Consider the following 23,743-nt stretch of genomic DNA (forward strand, 5'->3'; position numbering starts at 1 on the left):
GTTTTTAAATTGTGAATTTGTTTCAAAGATATCTCCCCTTCCTCATGATGATAAAAATCTACTGTACAGGGGAGCCTTATTCTGACACTTATTATGTTTGTTAATCGCTGAAGGCTGCAAGACAGCAGTTAGAAAGACTGCCGCGGCGTCAGGCGCAAACTGCCAGTGCGGGCGCAACAGCCTCAGCCCCTCCCCACACTAGCCTACCTCCAGACACATCCTCTGGACAACACTCGTCAGCCACTAGCTCTTCCCAGCTCATGCTTACAAGGTAACACTAACAAACTTGACAATATCATACTCTTAATTTACTCATTTCTTTGTATAAAACAGTTTAAAGAAATCTTTTTTTATTTTTGTTTTTGGGGTGTCTGTAATAGTGATGTAAAACCATTTTTCAGGCTTTTCACATTTTAACATTTTACGGCCTGTATTTTAGAAGCATTATTTTAGGTATACAATAACTTTTCCATTTTCAGGGAGAGTCACACAAACCATATTTTTATGGTTGTAATAAATACATAAATTGATAGGTAAATTAGTTTAAGATAAAATATAACTGAACTTATTCATGAGTCAAAAACTAGAAACAAAAACAAGTTAAAAGTCAGCTGCAATTTAAAAAATGTTCAAAACATATCACTTCTTTCCACCAAGTTTAGGCTTCTTCAATTAACCTCCTCTGTGGCCGAAGGTCCTTGTTGATCTTCGCAGCTGAGGAGGTACATTCGGGTGTGGTAAAGCTTCTGCAGGGGATGTTCTAGGTCGTAGCTGACGAGGGACATTCGGATGTTGTGAAGCTACTGCAGGGAATGTTCTAGGGCTAGAAAATACAGCTGGTGATCCATGGTTTTCTGAATTCTGAACATGTACTTCTAGATTTTGTACTTGGAAATCTGAAAAAGACAGTAGCTGTGGTAATTGTTTAATGCAGGGGTCGTCTTTCTCTTCCGATTCATTGTCTTGGTAGCATTTCCGAATTTGACTTTTATGTCTTTTAGTGTGTCCATTAGAATCAATCAACCATGTGTTCCTACCTAACTGTCTAAGTATGGTTCCTATTTTCCATTTTACTTTCCCTTCAACAAAAGTATGAATGTACACTTTATTCCCAATAGAAAAGCCTCTGGTTTTATTATATCACAGCACTTCAGAAGGTTTATCCCTTGAGTAAAAAACCAGACTTCAGTCATCTCCGAGAGAAGGAGAATTATTATAGACAAAATTACAAACGAAATTATGATCAACGACATGGTGCTCAACCCTTATCAGATGTAAACCCAGGAACCAAAGTTTGGATATCTGATCTGAAACATGAAGGACAAGTCGTAGAAAAGTTAAACTCACCACGATCTTATAAAGTATTGACGGACAAAGGAACCATAGTTCGAAGAAACCGGTTCCACCTGCAACCAATCCATCAATCATCAACAAGTAGTCAGAAGGATCATCGATTCGAGGAAGACAACGGTATGTGCTTAACAAACTTTTCAACAGTTAACCGCAACCGTCGACCATTAACAAGTGGTCCGTTGGATCATCATGAAGACATGACAAACTTTTCAACGGTTCCTCCAAACACCTCTGGAATGTCTTCTGCTAACATAACAACCCGATCAAGACGGCTTATAAAACCTCCCCAGAAGCTCAACCTTTAAAGAGGGAGATGTAATGGTTGGCTCTACTGACTATTGTCATTCTAGTTTTATATTATCATGTGTTTATTGTTATTGTTTACTTCTTGTTTTGTACTAATGAAAGATTTGTAATTAAACTATTCTATTGTGATAAATTCTTATTTTCATTGGATTAATACAGGTTTAAAATAGGCCTAGGCCTAGCCTACTTGTTTTAGCGAATTTCCCTAAAGGGAAGTATAGCTATTACCGTAGGTCTCATGGTAAGACCTAAGCCCGGGACCGATTTACTTTTTCATTTTGATGTCCCCAGAGGCGAAAAACACCATTCGTTCAAATTTTTATATATCTATATATATATATGTCCATCCGCACGATAACTTAAGTAATTTTTGTCCGATTTTGATAAAATTTGGTTTGAAGGTGTAAGGCGGGATAAACTTGAATGAGTTCGCGAACCAGCATGATCGGACTATGGGAACGGGGGTTTATAGGGGGTTCTATGGGGTAAAAATAGGTTTTTTCCATTTTTGACCCTAAAAACACAAAATTTCACAATGTCTTTTTAAATCATTTTGTAGAGCTTAAAAAAACAAATAATTTAGTATATTGAAGCGTTATTATGCGCCTAATTGTTACGGAGAGAATTCAAAAAAATTGTAATTTTAAAATTCCCATGTTATTCTTATGGAGAACTAGCAGAGTACCCGTCCTTCGTACGGGGTTGGCATATAAGTATCAAATGCTTATAGCAGTTATGAGTGAGGACATGGTTTAAGAAATTTCGGTTCTTTTTGAAGTTCGTTCGCTACGCTCACTCACCTTAAGGTTGGAGCTCGTTCGCTGCGCTCACTTTCCTTCAGGTTAGCTCGTTCGCTACGCTCACTTGCCTTCAGGTTAGCTCGTTCGCTACGCTCACTCGCCTCCAGGTTGGAGTTCGTTCGCTACGCTCACTCACCTTTTGGTTGCAAATTAGCTGTTGTCATAAAAGTAAAAGAAATAATAGTGCTAGTGCTGCACCCTGTTGGTAATCCTTGTAACTTTAATGCTATTGAACATCACAGAACAGAACCAACTTGTTTAATTGAAACAGCTGTTAAGATTCAATAATTTCATTTCTCATAAGGTTAACATGGGAAACTCCAGAGCCACTGGGGCGGAGCCCGAAAGGGTTTTTGGGATAAAAATATGCCTATATGTTAATCGGGAATGTGAGCTATCATCATGCCAAATTTCAGCCCGATCCGACCAGTAGTTTTCGCGTTTACTTTTCCCATACACACCCACAGACACCACCTCTTTTTTATAATAGTATAGATAGATAGATAAGTCAACTGTTGTAGTTTGCTTGTTTATGAACATATTTTGATCGATTTTGGAAAATACTTTTATTTCTTAAACTATTATCATTTTATAAAAAAAATCTTTTTTACCCTCCCTGTTGCAGCAAACCAAAAGTACTCGTTAAACAAACTAATTCTATAGGAAATAAATGTGCTATTTTTATGGAGGAATTTTAGTGTAAATCCGATCAGGTTAATGGAAATTTGCTTAGTCTGCAGGTTTGCTGCGGCGGGGGTATTTGTTTTCACTGTAGGCTAAACAAATGTAAATAAATGTCATAACAATGACATTAATTGAGATAATTTAGGTACTGTAGGGGAATAAATACTTTAGACATAAATACATAAATAACCAAGGGCCTAATTTATGTTTTGTAGCCTTTCAAAATTTATTTAAGTTATTTTAATATTTGAGACTATGTGAGATGCTACTAGCTAGAGATACCCATGTTATTGGAACAGTCGATTACAAAAGAACAAATATGCCAGATGATTTTCCAAATATGGAACTGGAAAGAGGTGAAGCTGTAAGAAGCTGCAGTGGGGTATTAGCAATTACAGGGTGTCTACCAACCGGGAAATCCGGGAAAACCGGGAATTGTACTTAAATTTTTACTGGCCATGAAATGTACGGGAATTGTACTTAAATGCCAGACTACGTCCTTAAATTTTTAATGGGCCATAATTTTATTGATCGCTAGTTGGTTAGGAGCACATAAAAGGTTTATCAGATGTTTGTTTACATTTTCATAATTTATTACTAGAGTAATTATGCAATAAAAATCCCATTAACAATCTCAAACCCATTAATATTTTATCACGACAATCAAGTTTCAAGTTAAGTACTTCCAAGAACTGTTGACTCAGCAGCTAGCTCATAAAAGTTGTGTCACTTTTATCCCTTTACAACTTCTTTTTTTATTACTAGGGTAATTATTATTAGATCCCAAACCTATTTTATCGTGAAAATAATAGCTTTATAATGGCTGTTAAATTTCACTTCTTACTTGTACTTTCTGAAGATTCAATTTGCCGCGGCCAGTGCCTAGTGCCATAAAACTGTTTATGGTTTCATATTAAACATGTAAATAATCTACAGTCTTATTTTGTAAGTTAACCCCTTTTTTATGGACAAAACCTTCAATTGACAAAACCACAAGCATTGTTGTTTGCATTAATGTTTTATCACTATGTAAGACTGCTTGGTTTCAAATTATGTCATTGCATTTTCTGTATCTTTGTATTATATTGTTGGCTATTCAGGTTTCAATGTTTTTTGTTTCCCATATATTTATTTATTGAGTTGTATGCTTTAAGCAATCGAAATCTTATGAACTAGAATGATGATAGTGACTTTGCTGCTATTATAACCTCATTGTTTGTTACTCAGTTTATATAGGCCCTCCTAAATAATTAGGTCTAGGCCTGGGTAATTTGACTCTTGAAAGAGCTGTAAAATATATTAAGAAAATGTAATTGAGCCTAAGATAAACAACTAATGATTGCTATGTGTCGATATTACTTTGCAAATGAAAATACAATAATCCATACCTTGATTTTGTACTAAGAATTGAGTAACAATATGCATTAAAGATGTTTTTCAAACGTAGTCAAGAACCTAACGTTGTGCCAGGGCGAATCATGCCAAATTAATCGGCCTGGATCGGATAAGCTATGTTTTTTTACATGACCGATGGAGATATTTATCTCTATCGCAGGAGACAATGTTTGCATTTCTCTGTTACACTATACAAGCTTTACCTAAAGTATAGGTAGGCTTATGTTTGTTTACTTTCAATCAATTTCTATTTTGTAATTTTTAACTCTTATATGTTATTATTTACTTTTCTCTCTGGTACAACTACAGTGAATAACAAGATTAATACAGTTTGACAAATCAGGAAAATTATTCTGTAGGCATAATGACACCGACAAAGATTACGGCAAAGTGTCCTTAAATGTACGGGAATTGTCCATGAATTTTTTATCCAGCATGTAGTAGACACCCTGAATTAGATGGCTTGATAAAAAATATGTACACGTTTTGTCAACAATCCATGAAGGTGTTCAGTTTGCTGTTGATAAAGAAATACAGTAGAGTCCCGCAAACTCGGCGTAACGTGGACTGAAAGGGTGCCGAGTTTGTGAAATGCCGGATTATCGGGAACTAGGGTTAAAAATAAGAGCAATACAGTTTCTAAGCTTTTTAACCGCCTTTTTTATTTATATTTGTATTACAAGTCAGTATTAAGTCATCAGATAAAGTACAACAAATCCTTAGTACCAGTTTAGAATAATTTGACTTAAGCTGGCTTGAGTCCATGATTAACTCGGACTCAAAAAATCACTAATTATCTGAGCTAGGTGATGGCTGAGTTATCCAGACTGCCGGGTTATCGAGTGCCAAGTTTGCGGGACTCTACTGTAATAATAAGGGGGGAAACAATACAAATAAAGAAACCTACAGTGACTGAATACAACAAGGGCATGCTAGGTGTGGATGTGCAAGACCAGTTTTTGGCATCCCACACAATTATGAGGCGCTGTGTCAAATCGTATAAAATAATATTTTTTTATTTGATTGACATTGGGATTTTCAATTCATTCTGCATTTGGAGGAAGATGCATTATTCTGACTACAGACTGAATATTGTTGAACAAATGATAGAGAACATCGCGCTCCCAGAAAGAAGTTCTCCGGGGCGCCGTTCTTTGCAGGACAATCCCCTCCGCCTTCAAAGTAAAGCTTGGGCACATTTTCCAATGGCTATTCCTCCAACTGGAAAGAAAAACCGTCCCACAAGAAACTGCAAAGTGTGTTTTAAGAATGACATCCGGTCAGAGACGCGTTACATATGTCAGAAATGCCAAGTCGCTCCATGTGGACACGTGCTTCGAAGCGTACCACACCAAAAGCGACTACTAAAAAAAGAAGCTAAACTGTAAATAGTGTAAATATGACTTGTAAAAATGTTAAACAGTTACTATAATATACATGACAATGGAAATTCCTTACATCATTTCTCATTGGTCAGTTAGCCTACAATAGCCTACTGATTTTCCACTACCGCATGCCAAGTTAGTTTATTAGTTTTATTTTGTAGGTATACATATTACATACCAAGAAATCTAATTAAGTACATAGGCCTACTGTGGGCTACATTATGTAGAAACTTGCTATGTTTATTCTGATAACCAAGAGATGTAGGCCTACAGAAATGTAAAATACCCCCGCCGCAGTAAACCTGCAGACTAAGCGAATTTCCATTTGCCTGATTTGATTTTCAATTAATCTATTCAAATGACATTAGGTTTAACGAGTACCTAGGTTTGCTGCCTACAGGGTAATAAAGTATGTTTTTTAGTAAAATATTAATAGCTTAGTATAAAATAGATTGGCCAAGTTTGATCCAAATATATGCATAAACAAGCAAACTCCATAAGAATAACATGGGAATTTTTAATTTACAATTTTCTCCGTAACCAATAACCATACAAAAACACTTCAAAATACTGATTTATTTGTTTTTTTTAAGCTCTTCAAAATGGTCAAGAGGAAATTTGGGAAATTTTCAGTTTTGAGGGTCAAAAATGAGAAAAACCTATTTTTACCCCATAAATCCCCCCATTAAACCCCGTTCCCATTGTCCAATCATGCTGGTTCGCGAACTCGTTCGAATGAACGTAGGTTTACATGGTTGTACCAAATTTCATCGAAATCGGATCATTTTTGCTCGAGTTATCGTGCTGACGGACATATATATATATATATGAATTTGAACGGATGGTGTTTTTGGCTTCTAGGGACATCAAAATGAAAAAACAAATCGGTCCCGGGACTAAGTCTTACTATGAGACCTACGGTAATAGCTTATTCCCTATATGGGAAATTCGCTAAAAGACAAGTGGGCGCGTTTTTATTTGTAAGCCAACATTTTACCACTTGTAGCGTTTTAGAAAATATTATATAAAAAAAACTAAATATTGTATTTAATTAAATCAAAGTTTTCTATGTAGAGAATTAAATATTCTACACAATAATATAAAAGTTAAAGCATTTAACTATTTTTATGAATGAAAAAAAATTGCTTACTTTCAAAATTTTATATACATTTTTATAAATTTGTAAGTATTATATTAATAAAAAATTTTTTTTTCTTAAAAGAACTTAAAAAGTATTCTAAGGTATAGAGAATTGTATAAGGATTAAGAAAAATATAATATAAACCACATTTGGATGAAAAACACGAGTGTTATAGGCTATTAGTTAAAACCTTGCATTTTGCTGGAATTTAATAGGATCCATAGGGGCCAGCTAGTAATGTGCTTATTAGGTCTCCAATGGGTTAACACTCTAATCTGTTTCCCAGAAATTTCTTTGGGGTCAAACAAATAATCTATATATATAAAAGGCGAAGCCCTCACTGACTGACTCACTCACTCACTCATCACTAATTCTCCCACTTCCCATTTACCTAGGAGGCTGAAATTTGGTACACTGATTCTTTAGGCATTAAATAGGAAAACTAAGTGGTTTTTATTCTGATCGGACTCTCGGGCTCCGCCCCAATGGCTCTGGAGTTTCCCATGTTAACCTAATGAGTACTCATATTTAAATGGAAATGAAATGATTTATTGTCGTTAAAACTATGTACAAAGTTCATGACAATCGTCAAAAGAAAAACAAAACAATCAAGATGGCTCTGGCAACTAAAATATCTAAAACTAAACCACCAAAGTACTCTTCATGTTTATACAGGCAAGCCTGGGTTAGAGTAGTTTTTAAAACATGTTTGAATTTTAAAACACACAGGTTTTTGATGGATGCAGGCAAGAAATTGTACATTTTAACACCTTGGTACTAAAAACTATTTTGAGTGGCTGTATACTAATGCCTTAGTGTAGACAGATTATCTTTAGATCTAGTACAATAGTTGTGAACATCAGATATATTTTCAAAGTGAGAAATGTTTTCTTTTACAAACAACAAACTTGCCAAAACATACAAGGCTGGAAATGTGAGAATGTTAAGACCCACGAAAAGGGGCTTACAATGTGTTCTTCTATTCACACTACAAATTAACCTCACCGCCTTCTTTTGTAAAGTAAAAAGCAACCTGTTAGCATAAAAACTGTTGGCCCACAGTGAGGTACCATACGACAAATAGCTATGAATGTGGCCATAATATATACAAATAAGGACATCAACTGAAACAGTGGACCTAAGTGCTCTTATCATAAATATGCCTTTTACAATTTTAGATGCTACAAAATCTACATGTGAAAACCACTTCAAGTTTGACTGCAAGTGAAAACCCAAAAACTTCAGAGTGTTTACATCATTACCATTACTGCTAAGACTAATAGTCAGGTCTTGAGTCTTATCAGCATTAAGACATAACTTGTTTGCATTACACCAGTCATTAATAACAGCAGATTTTGTATCCAATGTATCTGTAACGTCATTCAAAGAGTTACCCCGTACACACAAGGCCAAGTCATCAGCAAAAAGAAAGCTTTTTACAGATAAGTCATTAATATTACAAGGTAAGTCATTTATTATATATACAGTATAAACAGGGTAGGGCCCAATATAGAGCCTTGGGGCACTCCGTGGGGCATTCGAACAGGGCTAGAATAAGTGCCGTTTAGATAGACTTTTTGCCATCTGTCACTGAGATAAGATTGAAAAAACTTATCCAAAACTGCATCAAGGTTATAGCAAGAAAGCTTATCCACAAGGAGATCATGAGCCACTGTGTCAAAGGCCTTAGACATGTCGTACGATCTAAACACTATACCACTTTTGGCCTCTAAACTTTGAAAGCAATTTGATATCAGTGCCTGGGTTGCTTGGACAGTGCTGTGTTTGGGCCTAAAGCCAAACTGACTACTTGCTAAAAGGTTACTATCCTCAAGATACTGAGAAAATCTACGATGTACGAGATGTTCCAAGACCTTCGACACTGCAGGGATAATAGATATAGGCCTATAGTTAGCAATAACATTTTTAGGCCCCTTTTTATGGACTGGTATAACCTTAGAAATCTTGAACTTGTTTGGGTAGCAACCTTGTGTTATACAGAGATTAAATAGGTACCGGTATGTCAAAACTTCACTTATGTAACTAGAAGCTAACTTCAAGATGGGGACATTAATTCCGTAAATATCTAAACAAGAGCTATTGTTAAGACTGTTGATGGCTGCATACACCTCTTCTACAGTAAATAGTTCAAGCCTAAAAGCATCTGTGTTCAATAGTCAGAAGAACGTTGCAAGAGGTCAAATTACTTAGATATTGCTCAGGACCATTAGAAGAGGCGGGAACATTACTTCTTAGGTTTTCAACACAGTCGACAAAGTAATAGTTCAGTCCATCGGCAGTTAGGCAGTCAGGAATAGACAAAGGCTTACTATTACAGTTGCTTATTTCATTAATCATTGACCAGGATGTTTTAGAAATATTACTAGAGTTTTGCAATAAACTGTTGTTATGGTCAAGTTTGGCTTTCTTGATTTCTTTGTGGTACTGCAACTTTAATGAGTTGTACTTAGTTTTAATTTCAGCAGTCCCTGCTTTACAAAACAAAAAATATAGCCGGTCCAGCTCATTTTTCATTTTTACAAGTCCTTGATGATACCACCTTTTGTTAGGTTTGTTGTTAAAACCGACAGTAGTTTTCAAGGGAATCGAACCATTTAAGGCCCACAACAATTTGTCAAAAAACACTTTGAATTTAGCATTTAAGTCTAGGCTATGGTCATATAATTCAAACCAATTCAACTGGCCAGGGTTAGGTTAAAGAATTCTGAGGATTTAATTTCCTAGTAACTTTTCTCGGTAAAGAAATTGGATTAGATTTAGAATATGACTCAATGTTCATTGACAGAAAGGCTGCATTATGATCTGAGACAGGAGTGTGTATAACTGAGGCTTCCCATCTATCTGGGTGTACTGAGGTCACAATATTGTCCAAGCAGGTACCTTTGTTTACACTTCCAGCTGCGACATTAGGCCTAGTGATTTCATTAATTGCAGTGTGAAGACCAAAACTAGATATTAGGTTTTTAAGTTCCCGGACTTCAATGCTGTCAGACAGGAAGTCTAAGTTAAAATCAACTGTGCAAAAGAAGTCAAGTTTCACACCATGCATAGTTGAGAATACATCATGCAGTTTATCCAGAAATAAAGAAACATTACCTGAGGGTGGTCTGTAGAAGTTTACAATCACTGTTTTGTACTTAACGATGTAAACCGCTGAGGCTTCAAACGTGAGTTCTTCCACTAATATATTCAAATTTAACTTATCATAAATTATAAAGTCTAGGTTCTCTTTTTCAAGTATTGCAGATCCACCATGATTAGACATTGATCTAGCAAAAGAGGTTGCAGCTAAGTAGCCTCTTAAGCTTAAGCTATTAATATCATTTTGTGAGACCCAGTGTTCAGTCAAACAAATCACATCCACACTACTGTCATACCCAAGCAATCGTAGGTAATCTAGTTTGTTGGTAATGGATTGAATATTCCACAGGAGGATGTTTAATTTTTTAGCTGACCTAGATAGTGTATTATTAGATGACTGGGGCCAGGAAATGTTAGAGGAGTTCCCAATCGCTTTGTTATGCGAAGAGAGTCGCGTATCAGAGTTATCTGACACTTCAGACTCTACAGAGTTGGAGGGAGTTTATACAAAATTTCCCTGACGCTTAGCAGTGCTTGTTGCTTTTACTTTCTCCCCCTATACCATAGTATATGGAGAAAGTATTGTTTTTGTCAAAATTTTCGAGTTTGAGTTTTGAGTGGATATATTCGTTTTGGGTCCACCTGGACCCAAAAAAGTGGTTTTCGAAGTGATGTCTGTGTGTGTGTGTGTTAGTGTCTGTGTGTCTGGATGTGTACAGAGCTAGAGACTACACCTGTGGTCCGATTTCGATGAAATTTGGTATGTAGGTTCTAATCCATGGTATCTCTAGTCGATTTTTCATTTTTTTGAAATTTTGATTTTTAATGGGGATTTTCCCATAAAAAACCGGAAAAATCGGATTTTCTCAAAAATGGCCCGAACGATTTTGATAAAAAATTAGTATGTTGTAGCCCTTCAAATTCTTAACAAAATGGTACAAATCCCATTTCTCTAAAAATTACGGTTCAAAAGTTATGGTAAATTATGTTATTTTCCCATAAAAACCCCATAAAATAACGAAAAATAGGATTTTAGACAAAAATCCGGTTTTTATTTGACATAGTATGTTATGGTCCTTACAATTATGATAGTTTTTTCATTTTTTAGAAATTTTTATTTTTAATGGGTACTTTCTCATAAAACCCCATAAAATAACGGAAAAATAAGATTTTCCCAAAAATGGCCCAAACGATTTTGAAAAAATTTTAGTATGTTATAGTCATTTATATTCTGTACAAAATGGTACAAATCCCATCTCTGTAAAAATTACGGTTCAAAAGTTATTGTAAATTATGTTATTTTCCCATAAAAACCCCATAAAATAACGGAAAAACACATTTTCCCAAAATTGGCTCGAACTATTTTGATAAAGATTTTGTATGTTATAGTCCTTTAAATTCTGAAGAAAATCTTACAAATCCCATTTCCGTATATTTACTCTCACCGCTTACACATGATAAAGGTTGTTGACAAACTTATGGGAGAAAGTATGTGTCAGAATGCTGATACCGTTTATTTTAGCAAACCTGAAGGCATTTATATATGCCCCAGAAGGCCAGAATTCAGGCAAATATATTTTGTCCCACAAGTAAGCAGGAACCCCTACCTTAAATGTACGATAGCCTGAGAATCTGTTCCTCATTTGTGTGACTTTGTAATCACCACTAATTTCATCACTTATATATTTATTAACTGTGTCACAGTCAACATCTGTAGCCAGCCTTGAGATGAATAAATGCCTGTATTTGTTGACAGTTTTTAAGTTTATTGCTAGTGTTGGCAGAACCTGTGATAGAATTGTCGTTATTAAAATGTTGTTTTCCAGAACTTTGTATTTGTTTGTACACCTTAAGCCCATTAGTGTTAACTGCACTTGTACTTGTTGTAGTTGGTAGGTTAAGGTTATGTTTATACTGTTTTGACAGTTCAGTTTGACGTTTTCCACCATTCCTCTTCACTGATGTATGTTTGGCAGGCGTAACAGTTTCGCTGTTTCGCTTGTCTACTACAGGAGCAGACGTCGCAGGAAAACTAGCAGAACTTTTGGCGGCAGACGACAGGCATAGTAGTCGAATTTTTGACAGACTGATGACAACTACTAAGATTAGGATTAGAATTGTCTTTATGATTGTGAACAATATTCTTTGAGTTGTCATTTGAAGATTTAGATGACTCTATTTATTTGTCACTATTAGCAATCATTTTAGATTTATTTTTCAAAACACTTGCAAAAGTGTTACTATCTTTTAACATAAGATCACTGACAGCCTCTGCCTGATTAGACAAAGCAGTTTTTAACCTTACATTTTCTATTTTAATTTCTGAAATTTCTACTTTAATTTCTAAGTTGTTTTGAGATAGTTCATTGATTTTTTATATCAAATATTCAATTTTCTCTGAACACGGGCAGATATGGTTGACAATTGAGTTGGTGTCGTAAGCTACCGAATTGTCTGTGTTGTTACTCACGTTACTTTCAGCGACGGAGCATATATCACACTTCCAATCAATTTGAGAGCAATTTTCCACAAAATTGATTCTGATAAACTGGTACAATTTAAATGAAACATATATTTACATTCACCACTACATTGGATTTTGTCAGATTTATAATAATATAATAAAAAAATATTATGGTTGGATTTAAAATATACTGTTAAAGGTAATGCACTATGGGCAAAAAAAGTGTGTTTAAAAACGTGACATTTTATGAAGTTTTTTATTTATAAATTATTTTATATAGTCTAGGAGCTAGGCCATGTCCCGTGTGCACTAATATGTCCCCTAAGTTTTGATGCGGGGCTTTGTTTCACATCTATTGTAGCTAAAAAACGACTGGTCACGTCGTTCAGATCATGGTTGTTTCTTTTCTGAGTCGTTTAAATCTTTTACCCGTCCGATTTTCATAATTTTGGTCTTAAATTAGAGGTATGCATGCACAGATTTGCTATCAAGCACCAGCGTTCATTGATCTAAAGTATATGATTGATCTTGGCTATGCACAAAAGCAACTTCCTCCCTGTACATTTCTTATAGGAGTCTTTTCTGAGTTCGTTTGGCTTTTCTTCTCGGCCGATTTTCATAATTTAGACCTTTAATTAAAGGTATGCATGCACAGATTTGCCATCAAGCATCATCATTCATTTGTATACTGTACTACTCGACAAAAAAATTAGATTGTTTTCTTTCTTAAGTTTTTGGAAGACCATGTCTCTTTGTATATTTTATAGGGGTCTGCGGTGCACCGAAAAAGTCGGTACGGTACGGTACAAGCTTAATTACCGTCATCGGTTCGGTGTACAAATTCGGTTCGGTACAGCCTATTAAAATAATAAATTACTTTCAGTTTACTATCGTAGTCAACAGCAGTTAGTTCCGAGCACATAAAAGTCTTATCAGATGTTTGTTAAGATCTTCATAATATATTACTAGGGTGGTGATGATGATGATATAAAAACCCATTACCAGTCCCAAATCCATTAACATTTTATCACGCCAATGATATTGTTGTAATCAAGTACTTCCAAGAACTGTTGAGTTTTATCACTTTTATTTCTTTACGACTTTCCCCAATTCTGTTTTATCATAAAAATAATAGTTTTATGATGACTGTTAAATGTTATCTCTAACTCAGTCAGTATTTTCGTGAATATTCAATTTGCCGCTGGCCATTGCCTACTGCCATAAAACTGTTTATGGCTACATATTAAACTTGTAACTAATCTACAATCTTATTTTATAAGTTAAAATATTTGTTATAGATATTTTATCTTTCTATTGAAGAAACCACAAGCATAGTTGTTGTTTGCATATTTTTTTTCATTATGCAAGCCTACTCGGTCTCAAATTATGTCATTGCAGGTTCTGTATCTTGTCTTATATTGTTAGATGTGGCCTTTGGCTTAAATGTTTTTTAGTTTCCTGTATTTTTTATTGTGTTGAAGGTACTTTAGGCCTATGCAATCTAAATCTTATGAACTAGATAGTGATTTTGCTACCCTCATTGTAACCTAATCAATTTATATATAGGCCCTCCTAAATAATTAGGTCTAGGCCTGGGTCTTTTGATTCTTTGGAAGAGCTTTAAAATATACTAAGAAAATTGGATTGAGCCTGAGATAAACTAATGTTTGATATGATTGATATTGTGAATGTTAACTTTGTAAATGAAAAGACTGTTTACACTGCGGTGTAAACGCGGCTTTACTCCGTCATAATCCTAATTTTAGTTTCAGAAAAAAACTTTGCAAGAGTTGTATCCATCTTATAACTAGTTTTGAAGCTGATAAAAAAAGATGCTCTTTGCCATTACTTCATCATAACTTCCAGTTATTTCATTGTCGTCTGCTGTGAAAAGCTGGCAAAACTACACTGTCTTATGCTTTTATGTTTTTAAAATTTTTTAAAACAACTAGACATTGTGTTGGTTGGAAAAAATTTACCAGTTTTGTGAAATTATCTTGTCAATAAATGTTTCAAACATGTTTATTCATAAAAACTCTTATCCTATTTTTAAACCACTTTATCATGGCTTTTCTAAGTATCTCAGAGTAAAATAGGTATAGCCTTTATCTTAACTGTGATTTTTCTTGACACAATCCTCGTAGTAGTAGAAGGTTTTGTTTTAATAATGTGTGGTACAGTAATTGTTGTTATAAAACCATGAATGTAGGATACTATCCATTTTCATAGTAATGTCAATGTATTAAAGTAAAAAATAATGGTTTAAATACAGTTTTGAGAAGAAAACCGCAAAAATACGGGTAGCCGCGTACCATACCGATTTCAGGGTGTCCACATTCTGGAAAGTCAGGGATAGTCATGGAAAGTCATGGAAAAAAATTCTGGTCATTGAAAGTCATGGAAATAGGCAAAAGTCATGGAAAGTCATGGAAATCCCCAATGATGGATGGATTCCAGGGGACCTTTCAATGCTCTAGTGGGTCGTAACCCCAACTATTGTAGCATTTTCCGAATTTTTCACAAATGTACGCCAATTTCAATTTATACAGTTGTCTTAGTTTATGGGTTTTGAGTTTGTATTAGTTCATTGTTGTACCTATTGTACTCCATTGTTATCTGTTATTACATATTTCAATATTTTCTGTGAAATAACTTGTCTAGGCAGTATTATTCGTGTGTATACGGTATATTATAATTTTTGAGTTAAGTTCGTGAGTCATGGAAATCAATGGTTAATGGTCATGGATAGTCATGGAAAGTCAGGGAAATTAAAGACAAAATTTCTGTGGACACCCTGGATTTTGTACCGAGAACCGAGGTACAAAATATTGTACCGTACCGACCATAAATTTTCTGTACCGCAGACCCCTAATATTTTATCAGTAGATCAATAGGAAATATAAGTTTTAAACATACCTTTAAGTCCTCTGGTATATTTTGAATCAATAGTGTTAAGCTTTTGGAACGAATAACATAGATTCATAGATTTTTTGTTATTGTCTCACGGGAACTTTTTGTATCTATAGTTCAGTATTGTTACATCTTGAGGATATTTGTTGTTATTATCTGTACTTGTCAAATAACGTTGATTGTTATTTTTGTTTTAATTCAATTTCATTGCTGTTGTTATTTTATGTTGCAATGCTGTTTTGGTCAATGTTAGATGAACTTCTTTTGTTATTTGTAGTGCAATTAGATAATTTCTTTCTACTCTTGTTCCTAAAACATATAAATTTGTAAATAGTGTATCTGTTGAGATAAATAAATAACGCATTAACCAGTCAGTAAGTCCACACGTTAATGGAATTACTAGGCGAAACCCGTCAAAATAAACGGTTACTGTTGAGGCTTCAAGTAAAATCATTTTACTATCAATCGATTATAAATAACTTAATTTTTTATCAATTTTGGTTATTCATGATAAGATTGACCCGATCTTAATAATCAATAACTCAAATAAAAGCTGGTATTTCACTTAAGGTTCTTGGATCAAAATATGTAGGATTATGTAATTAGAATTGAGGAAATATATATAAAATTAAATTTGATATCCGAGAAATAATCAGATGTTCAGTATATCTTTTGATTGAGTAATACAGTATCTTGAACTGAACTCATACTAACAATCAATACCCAAATTTAAAGCCTTTATTTCTAGGAATATGTTAAGACCAAGACATAAAATAACTAAAATAAAAATGGAGTTACGTATCATTGATTGCAGATAAGTCCTCAAATAATTATAATTAATGTTGGTTCATGATTCAACAGCGTGCTTCAGGTACGACCGATCTTAATAACCAATAGCTCAAATGAAAGCTGGTATTTACTGAAGGTTCTTAGACCGAAACATATCAAATAATTCAGTTAGAACTGGTGAAATACATCCTTTAATATAATTGAGAATTCGAAAAAAAAATCTATTTTTTGTTTTTTGGTCGAGTAATACAGTATACAAATGAATGATGATGCTTGATGGCGAATCTGTGCATGCATACCTTTAATTTAAGACCAAAATTATGAAAATCGATCGAGAATAAGAGCCAAACGATCTCAGAAAAGAACAAGCAAATTTAACTCCCGTAAGAAATGTACAGATAAAAGTTTCTTTTGTGCATAACTCAATATATACTTTAGATAAATGAACGCCGGTGCTTGATAGCAAATTTGTGCGTGCATACCATTAATTTAAGACGAAAATTATGAAAATCGGATGGATAGAAGAGTCAAACCGACTCGGAAAAGAAAACCAATATTTTTAAAATATTTGTATTCAAAATATATCTCAACAAATAATTGGTTTAACAAAACATGTATAATGACAAAGTTTGTTTGCCTTTAGATAAGGAGTGAAATGAGCTTTACAAAATTAAAATCGGACCACTGGGTACGGAGATACGCATTAGCAAATAATCTAGCAATTTGGCGGCCATTTTCCAGTATGGCAGCCAAACGACCATGATCTGAACCACGTAACTGGTTGTTTTTTTTTAGCTCCCATAGGTGTAAATCAAAGCCCCGCAACAAAACTTAGGGGACATATAAGTGAACACAGCACATGGCCTAGCGCCTAGACTAATGCTTTTAAAATTAGTTAATTTTTTTTAATTTTTGCCCCTAAAACATAAAATTTCCCAATTTTTCTCCAAAAATTTTTAAAGAGCTTAAAAAAATAACTTAGTATATCAAATTGTTTTTGTACGGTTATGGTTGGCGGAGAAGTTAACAAAATGTAAATTTAAAATCCCCATGTTATTCTTATGGAGAATATTGTAAAATGTTGCAAAGTCCTCGCCACCCTAAGTTGAGGCAGCCAAAGGCCGCGGCCTTGGGCTGCCTCAACTTAGGGTGGCGAGGACTATAGTTTGCTTGTTTATGGATTTATTTTGATAAAACTTTGCAGATTTATATATTTTATACTATACAATTAATATTTTCCTAAAAACACACTTAATTAGTTTCCTTGTAGCAGCAAACCTAGGTACTTGTTTCGTTATACCTAATGTTATTTATTAAATAGATTTAATTGAAAATCAATTAAGAGAAATAGAAATTCGTTTAGTCTACAGGTTTGCTGCAGTGGGGGTATATTGTACTACGATCGTATTTCCAAATAGTGCTTATAACCACTATTATAACATTTTTCAGCTTTAAATTTCCTATAAATTGATACCCAAAATTTTATTTTTATGAATATTAAAATTTTGACACTTTTTTCAAGATGGCGGCCAAAAAAACGTATCTTGCGCCACAGTATGGATGTATATTGTTAGTATGTTGATTAGAAGCATACTACCTACCATTCACAGCAAGAATGATTTGTGTTGCAATTAGTTCCACCCTAAGCTATATTTTCAATTATTTCTACTGCACTAATCATAGAACCAACTTGTTTAACTGAAACAGCTGTATTGCAATAAATGATTGTAAAACTTGAACGTTATTGCGATTTATAGAATCTAGAAGTTAATTAATATTAATAAATTGAAAATTATGGTTTTTCGTAAAAGAGGTAGATTAGCAAAAGGTAATGTATGGTTCTATAAAGGCAAAGAGGTTGAGATTGTTAACTCTTACAAATATCTGGGTGTCTTATTCACACCAATTTTAAGTTGGGAACAAAATTTTCAGATGGAGCCCACAGCTGCAAAATTAGTTATTCACACTGCTTGGAACAAATTAATAAACAATGACAGAATGCCTTTGTCCTCAAAATTTGTTATGTTTTAACACTGTTGTAAGACCAATATAATGTTAGGGAGGCCAGGTCAGGGGATATTTAGAGAGCGAAAAGTTAGAATCTGTACTAAAGATATTTAATAGGAAACTGTTTCAGTTGGCTTAACACACCAAATTCACTGTACTTGGAAACGGGTCTAGATAAATTACACACTTATTCTCTCTCAATGAATCCTAATTATACGTATAATAAATATATTGGGGCTACCGCCAGAGCGTTTTCCTAGAATATTAGCTGCTGAAGTGTTATGAAAAAATGTATATTGGTGTCGAGCGTGGAGATCATTAGAAATAACATTTGGCATGCAAGTGGACCTGAATTTAGATACGATTGAGGAGTCGGGGAGTGGTAGGTTAAAGTCTCAATTAGTTAGACGTAGATGCAGCAAGAGATAGCTGGATGGCTGAGTGTCTAGGCAGAGCGCGTACTTCAGCTTATCATTCTCAATACCTCGCCGTCAACTTTGACCTTGGCAACAATAGCTTCTTGGAAACTGGTTTAGACAACCGAACCATTTCTTGGATAATGAAATGTAGGGGAGAGCTTAAAGATCTCAACTATAAACCATAGATTGTCGACAAAAACCACACTTGTTCCTAGTGTAATTTAAACGAGAATGAAACTTTTCACACTTTGTTGCTAGTTGCTCTGTGTTCAATGACTTGCGACTCAAGTATTTTGAAACCAAAAATACTATATGAGGAGTTTGTGTCTTATCTAAATGGGAAGGTTTGGCAGGGCCTTGGAAGTTTTTTTTTTTTTTTATTTGCATGGAAACGTAGATGAGAATTAAAAGTTAGTTAGGGAATTTAATTTTTTTAATTTTGAATCTTAAAAACTGCGTTTAGATAGTAGATACTAATGTTGTGTAAACCATTTTGGATGATTTATATATATTTTAATAGACAACATAATTAAAATATGTTTATTTGTGTATATGTATATATATGTGTATGCATACATGTGTATATGTATATATGTTACCTAAAGTAAGGGGATTTTATTTTGTTTTAATGCCCTGTATGTTGATTATTTTGGACAAATATTGAATGGACATTATGCCAACCCAGCAGACGTTCGGATGACCATTGTTGTATGAGCACTATGGGACTAAATGACTGTATTTTATTTTATGTAAATTTATATGTAATATGCAATCGTGTAGGCATAATTATTATCCCCTAAGATCACAGAAACATTATCACCGTCTTTAATTTATTGTAGCAGAGCCACGGTCTTGCAGAAATCATCATTGTCTCCAGTGGTCACTAAAACGTTAGGCCTAGACAATAGACAATAGACAAAAATCTTTATTGAAATATTCCTAGAGAACATTCATGCGTCAGGTACATAAAATGTACAGTATGTACGTAAACTATTACAGTAATTTACAATTACAATTAGAATTTTTTTCTTCTTTTTCTTCTTTTTTCATGGTAGCTTATTGTTTAAGAATTCATCCTCAGAGTAGAACGGCCGGTCCATAAGCCATGTTGTCAGGTGCTTCTTGAGCAGATTGGGTTGTTCTCTCTTGAGGTGCTCTGGTAGGTTGTTAAAGTACAGAGCACCTTTGTAGGATGGTTTCTTCTCGTACAGACTCAGATGGTGTTGTGGGAGGGAAAAATTGGCGGCATGTCGTGTGTTGTGCTGGTGTATGTCTCTGTGTCTTGGCTGGGCTGTTTTAGTGGTGTGGATAATGACTTCTCTTATGTAGAGTGAAATTGATGTGAGAATTTTAAGGTTCTTGAAGACTTCTCGGGAACTGTCTCTGTAGTTCAGGTCGGCAAGGCATCTAATTGCTCTTTTTTGCTTTAGGAGTACTCTTTCCAGGTTGCCTTTTGATGTTCCACCCCAAGTCGCAATGCCATATCTGAGGTGGGACTCGAATAGAGCAAAATATGCAACTTTGGCTACTTCTGGGCTGCAAGCTTGCTTGATCCTACGTATAACGTAGAGACTTGAACTTAGCTTTTTGCAGAGCTGGTCTATGTGGGGTTTCCATGATAGCTTGGAGTCAATTATGATGCCTAGGTATTTTGTGGTATTTTGTGTTTGTAGTCCCGGTATTGTAATGTCTGTGTTGTTGCGTTTGGTGGTGAAAGTCATTTGAACGGTTTTGCTTTCGTTTAGAACTAGGTCGTTGGAGGTACAGTATTGCTTTGTTCTCTGGAGTTGTGTGTTGGTTTTCTCTTCCAGATTTTCCATTGTTTTGTCCGCAAATGTGAGAACCGTGTCATCTGCGTACATGGTGGTGTGTCCATCTTCCTTAATCCAACTAGGTAGGTCATTCGTGAGAAGGAGGAAAAGGACTGGGCCAAGTACTGATCCTTGGGGTACTCCTCTTTGCACGTCTACAGCTTTGGATTGGGCCTTATACTTTGTGTTGTTCTTAATGTAGGCTATTTCCACAAGCTGTTTCCGGTTACTAAGGTAGCTTTTAAACCATTCTGCTGCTCTTCCTCTCACGCCTAGTGTTTCCAGCTTGAGTAGAAGAAGTTCGTGGTTTAGGCAGTCGAAAGCTTTACTAAAATCTAGGAAGAGGCTTGTTGAAGTGCTGCCTTCTTCTAGTTGGTCTAGTATGTGCTCCGTCAGTTGTATTAAGGCTGTGGCTGTCGATCTGCCTTTGATAAATCCATGCTGTTGACTATTGAGAAGGTTGTGTTCTTGAAGATGGTGTAGGAGTTGGGCTAGTACTATCTTTTCGATTATTTTTGAAAATGTTGATATTAGGGAGATTGGCCTGTAGCTGTTTCTTTCTATCGTTGGTCCATTTTTGTATTTTGGGTAGACTTTAGCTATTTTTAATTTATCTGGGAATTTTCCTTGTGAGAGTGATTTATTTATGAGGTCTGTCAGGGGTATTACTATTTCATTTTTACAGTTTTTTAGAAGTTTAGCTGATACCTCATCAGTTCCGGATGAATTTTTCATCTTTAGAGATTGAATGGCCTTTTGCACTTCTTCTTGTGTGACCCGTCTGAACTGGAGTGTGTGATGTGTTGCTGGTAAGTGGTCTGTTAAGGCATTGGTTCTAGAGTTATTGTTATTTTGGAGTGTTCGGTCGGCTATTGATGAGAAAAAAATCATTAAAACAGTTTGAAACTTCTATTGGGTCGTCTATTGTTTTATTGTTGACTTGAAGATGGATTTGGATTTCAGTATTTGATCTCGCTTCCCTTTCTCGGTTTATTGTTTGCCACAGTGCTTTAGACTTGTTTTCAGCCTGGTTTATGTGAGCTGTGTTGTTTTCTTTCCGAAGCATTTTCAAATGCTGGTCGTACTCCCTTTTTTTAATAGTTGTTCTGGCTTTGTCTTCCATAAGTCCGGTTGTTTGCTCCTTTTCTAAGGCCTTTATATATTCATTTTTAAGTCTAGCCGATTCTTGATTCCAACACTGTCTCCTTTTATGTTGTTTAACTCTTGACGTTTTAAGAGGGCAGGCGTGGTTTAGTGTTGTCTGGATGATGTTGCTGAAATTGTTGTAGGCTTCATCTACGTCATGAGTTTGTATTATAGTTTCCCAGTCTTGTTCTTGTAGCTGTGTCTTAAAGTTATCTATTGTTGTTCTGTTGAAGATTCGTTTATTTTCTTTGATGTTGTTGATGATCGGTTTTCTAGTGATGATTTTTGCGATTTGTGCGGTATGGTCAGATAGTCCTGATGTTATAACTGAGGTTTCTATTTGTTGATTATCAATGTTTGAGCATATCCAGTCTATTGATGTTTCTGAGTCACTTGTAATTCGAGTGGGAGGTAGCCTCAGTCTTGAGATATTGAAGGAGGTTAGGAGTTCTTCAATTTTTTCGTTTTCATTGTCATCAACTAGGTTGTTTACATTGATGTCTCCCATTATTAATATTTGCTTATCCGTAGTGAGCACTGTTTCCAGTTGTTCAGAGAGTATATCGATGGCTTGGTCTAGGTTTGCACTTGGTGGCCTGTATACTCCGAGGACTAGCAGTGGATTCCTGTTTAGCTTCAGTTCAAAGAGCACAGTTTCGTAAATTAGTTCTGTTTCCTCGCTACTTGTGCATATGAGTGATACATGCTTTTCCCAGCCACTTCTTACATAAGCGACCACTCCTCCTTTGACATGGGATTTCCTTGAGAAGCCTCCAATAAGTGAGTAATTTTCTACCCACGTTTTTTGCAAGTTTTGTTGTGCTACGCCGTGCTCTGTTATTAACATCAGGTCCGGGTCTTCATCTTGGAGGAAGTGTGCTAGTCTATCAGTTTTTTTAGATAACCAATTTATGTTTTGGTGTAGAATTTTAAGTCCTTGTTGGCTATTAGGTGTTTGGAATTTTACTGTACGGAGTGTCGGAGGGGATGTGTTACATCTTTGAGCTGGTTTTTGTGCTTTTCTCTGGGATGATGGTGTTCTTCTAAAAAATGATGTTGGGAGGTGGGAGTGTTTAGGGGTTCTTGTGTGCAACTTTGGTTTTGTTAGTTTGTAGTGTGTTTTTATACTTTGGGAGGGGTGGTTCTGCGATTTTCTGAATGTTGATGTGGTATTTGGAAAGTTCCTGGGAGCTAAGCAAGTTTGCTTGTTGTATCCAACGGCCTAGTTTATCATTACTGCTGGGTGTTATGTAAAGGAATGAGTGTGTGTGCCTTGAGATAGCAACGATGCAGTGGTGCTGCGATTAATAAATTTCTTCTCTTTTAGCAGATGTTCGTATGACAGCTATGTTTTCTGCTTGCCGTCCTTGAAATTCATGTATCGTAGATGCGTTGAAACCTAGCTTGTTTAGTTCTCTTTTCTCAGCTTGTTTGAAGACCAAGCATTTGTATTTATTTTTGTTGAGAGTGAGGTTCAGGCTTTCTAGTCCCTGATACTGCTGTGTCGCCATTTCTTTCTCTGTCTGGTTGGTGGTTTGCATTCCTTGGCTGTAGAATTTTGAGAGGATGGCTGTGGTGCTCTTTGTGCATCTGTATGTGGTGTTTAGTATTTTTGTTGTTGTGGCTATTTCTGTAGTGTTGTGGTATTTAACTTCTAGGTTCTCTGCTCTGTTTATATATGGTATTTGGTTCATGTCGCCAATAAGCAATACTTCTTAAGCAGTTGATAAAATGGCTGCAAAGAGTATTTCTCCGGCATGCATCATTAGGGCTTTGCCGATGAAGAGCCTGTTATAGGTGTTTCCTCTCTTAAGATGTTGGGTGGAGTTTATTATGAATGAATGCACGGTTCTGAAGGTGTCATTGCATTTTGCCTGGCTATGGTCTGGGTGGTTGGTTTTGTATCTCTGTCGGAAGTCCATTGCCACATCTCTTGTAGGAAACAGGATGAGGTCCCCTGTAGCATAGTTGTTGAGTAGGAAAGTTGTTTTCCCAAATCCTGGCACACCTTGGACTAAGTTCAGTTTAGTG

The 23,743-nt window shown here is 35.3% G+C and overlaps 1 protein-coding gene across 2 annotated transcripts in view; it reads left to right on the forward strand.

Moving 5' to 3' along the window:
• LOC128982205 (E3 ubiquitin-protein ligase KCMF1-like) overlaps nt 1-23,743 on the forward strand; it is an 83,266-nt gene that overhangs the window by 55,430 nt on the left and 4,093 nt on the right. For both annotated transcript variants that reach the window (XM_054401268.1, XM_054401267.1), the window contains exon 7: nt 114-271. In XM_054401268.1, the coding sequence (XP_054257243.1) occupies nt 114-271 (158 nt within the window). The remainder of the gene's footprint in view (nt 1-113; nt 272-23,743) is intronic.

This window comes from Macrosteles quadrilineatus, unplaced genomic scaffold (genome assembly GCF_028750875.1).
Source record: "Macrosteles quadrilineatus isolate MER2022 unplaced genomic scaffold, UCM_ALF_1.0 Scaffold_188__1_contigs__length_204418, whole genome shotgun sequence".
Taxonomy (NCBI): Eukaryota; Metazoa; Arthropoda; class Insecta; order Hemiptera; family Cicadellidae; genus Macrosteles; species Macrosteles quadrilineatus.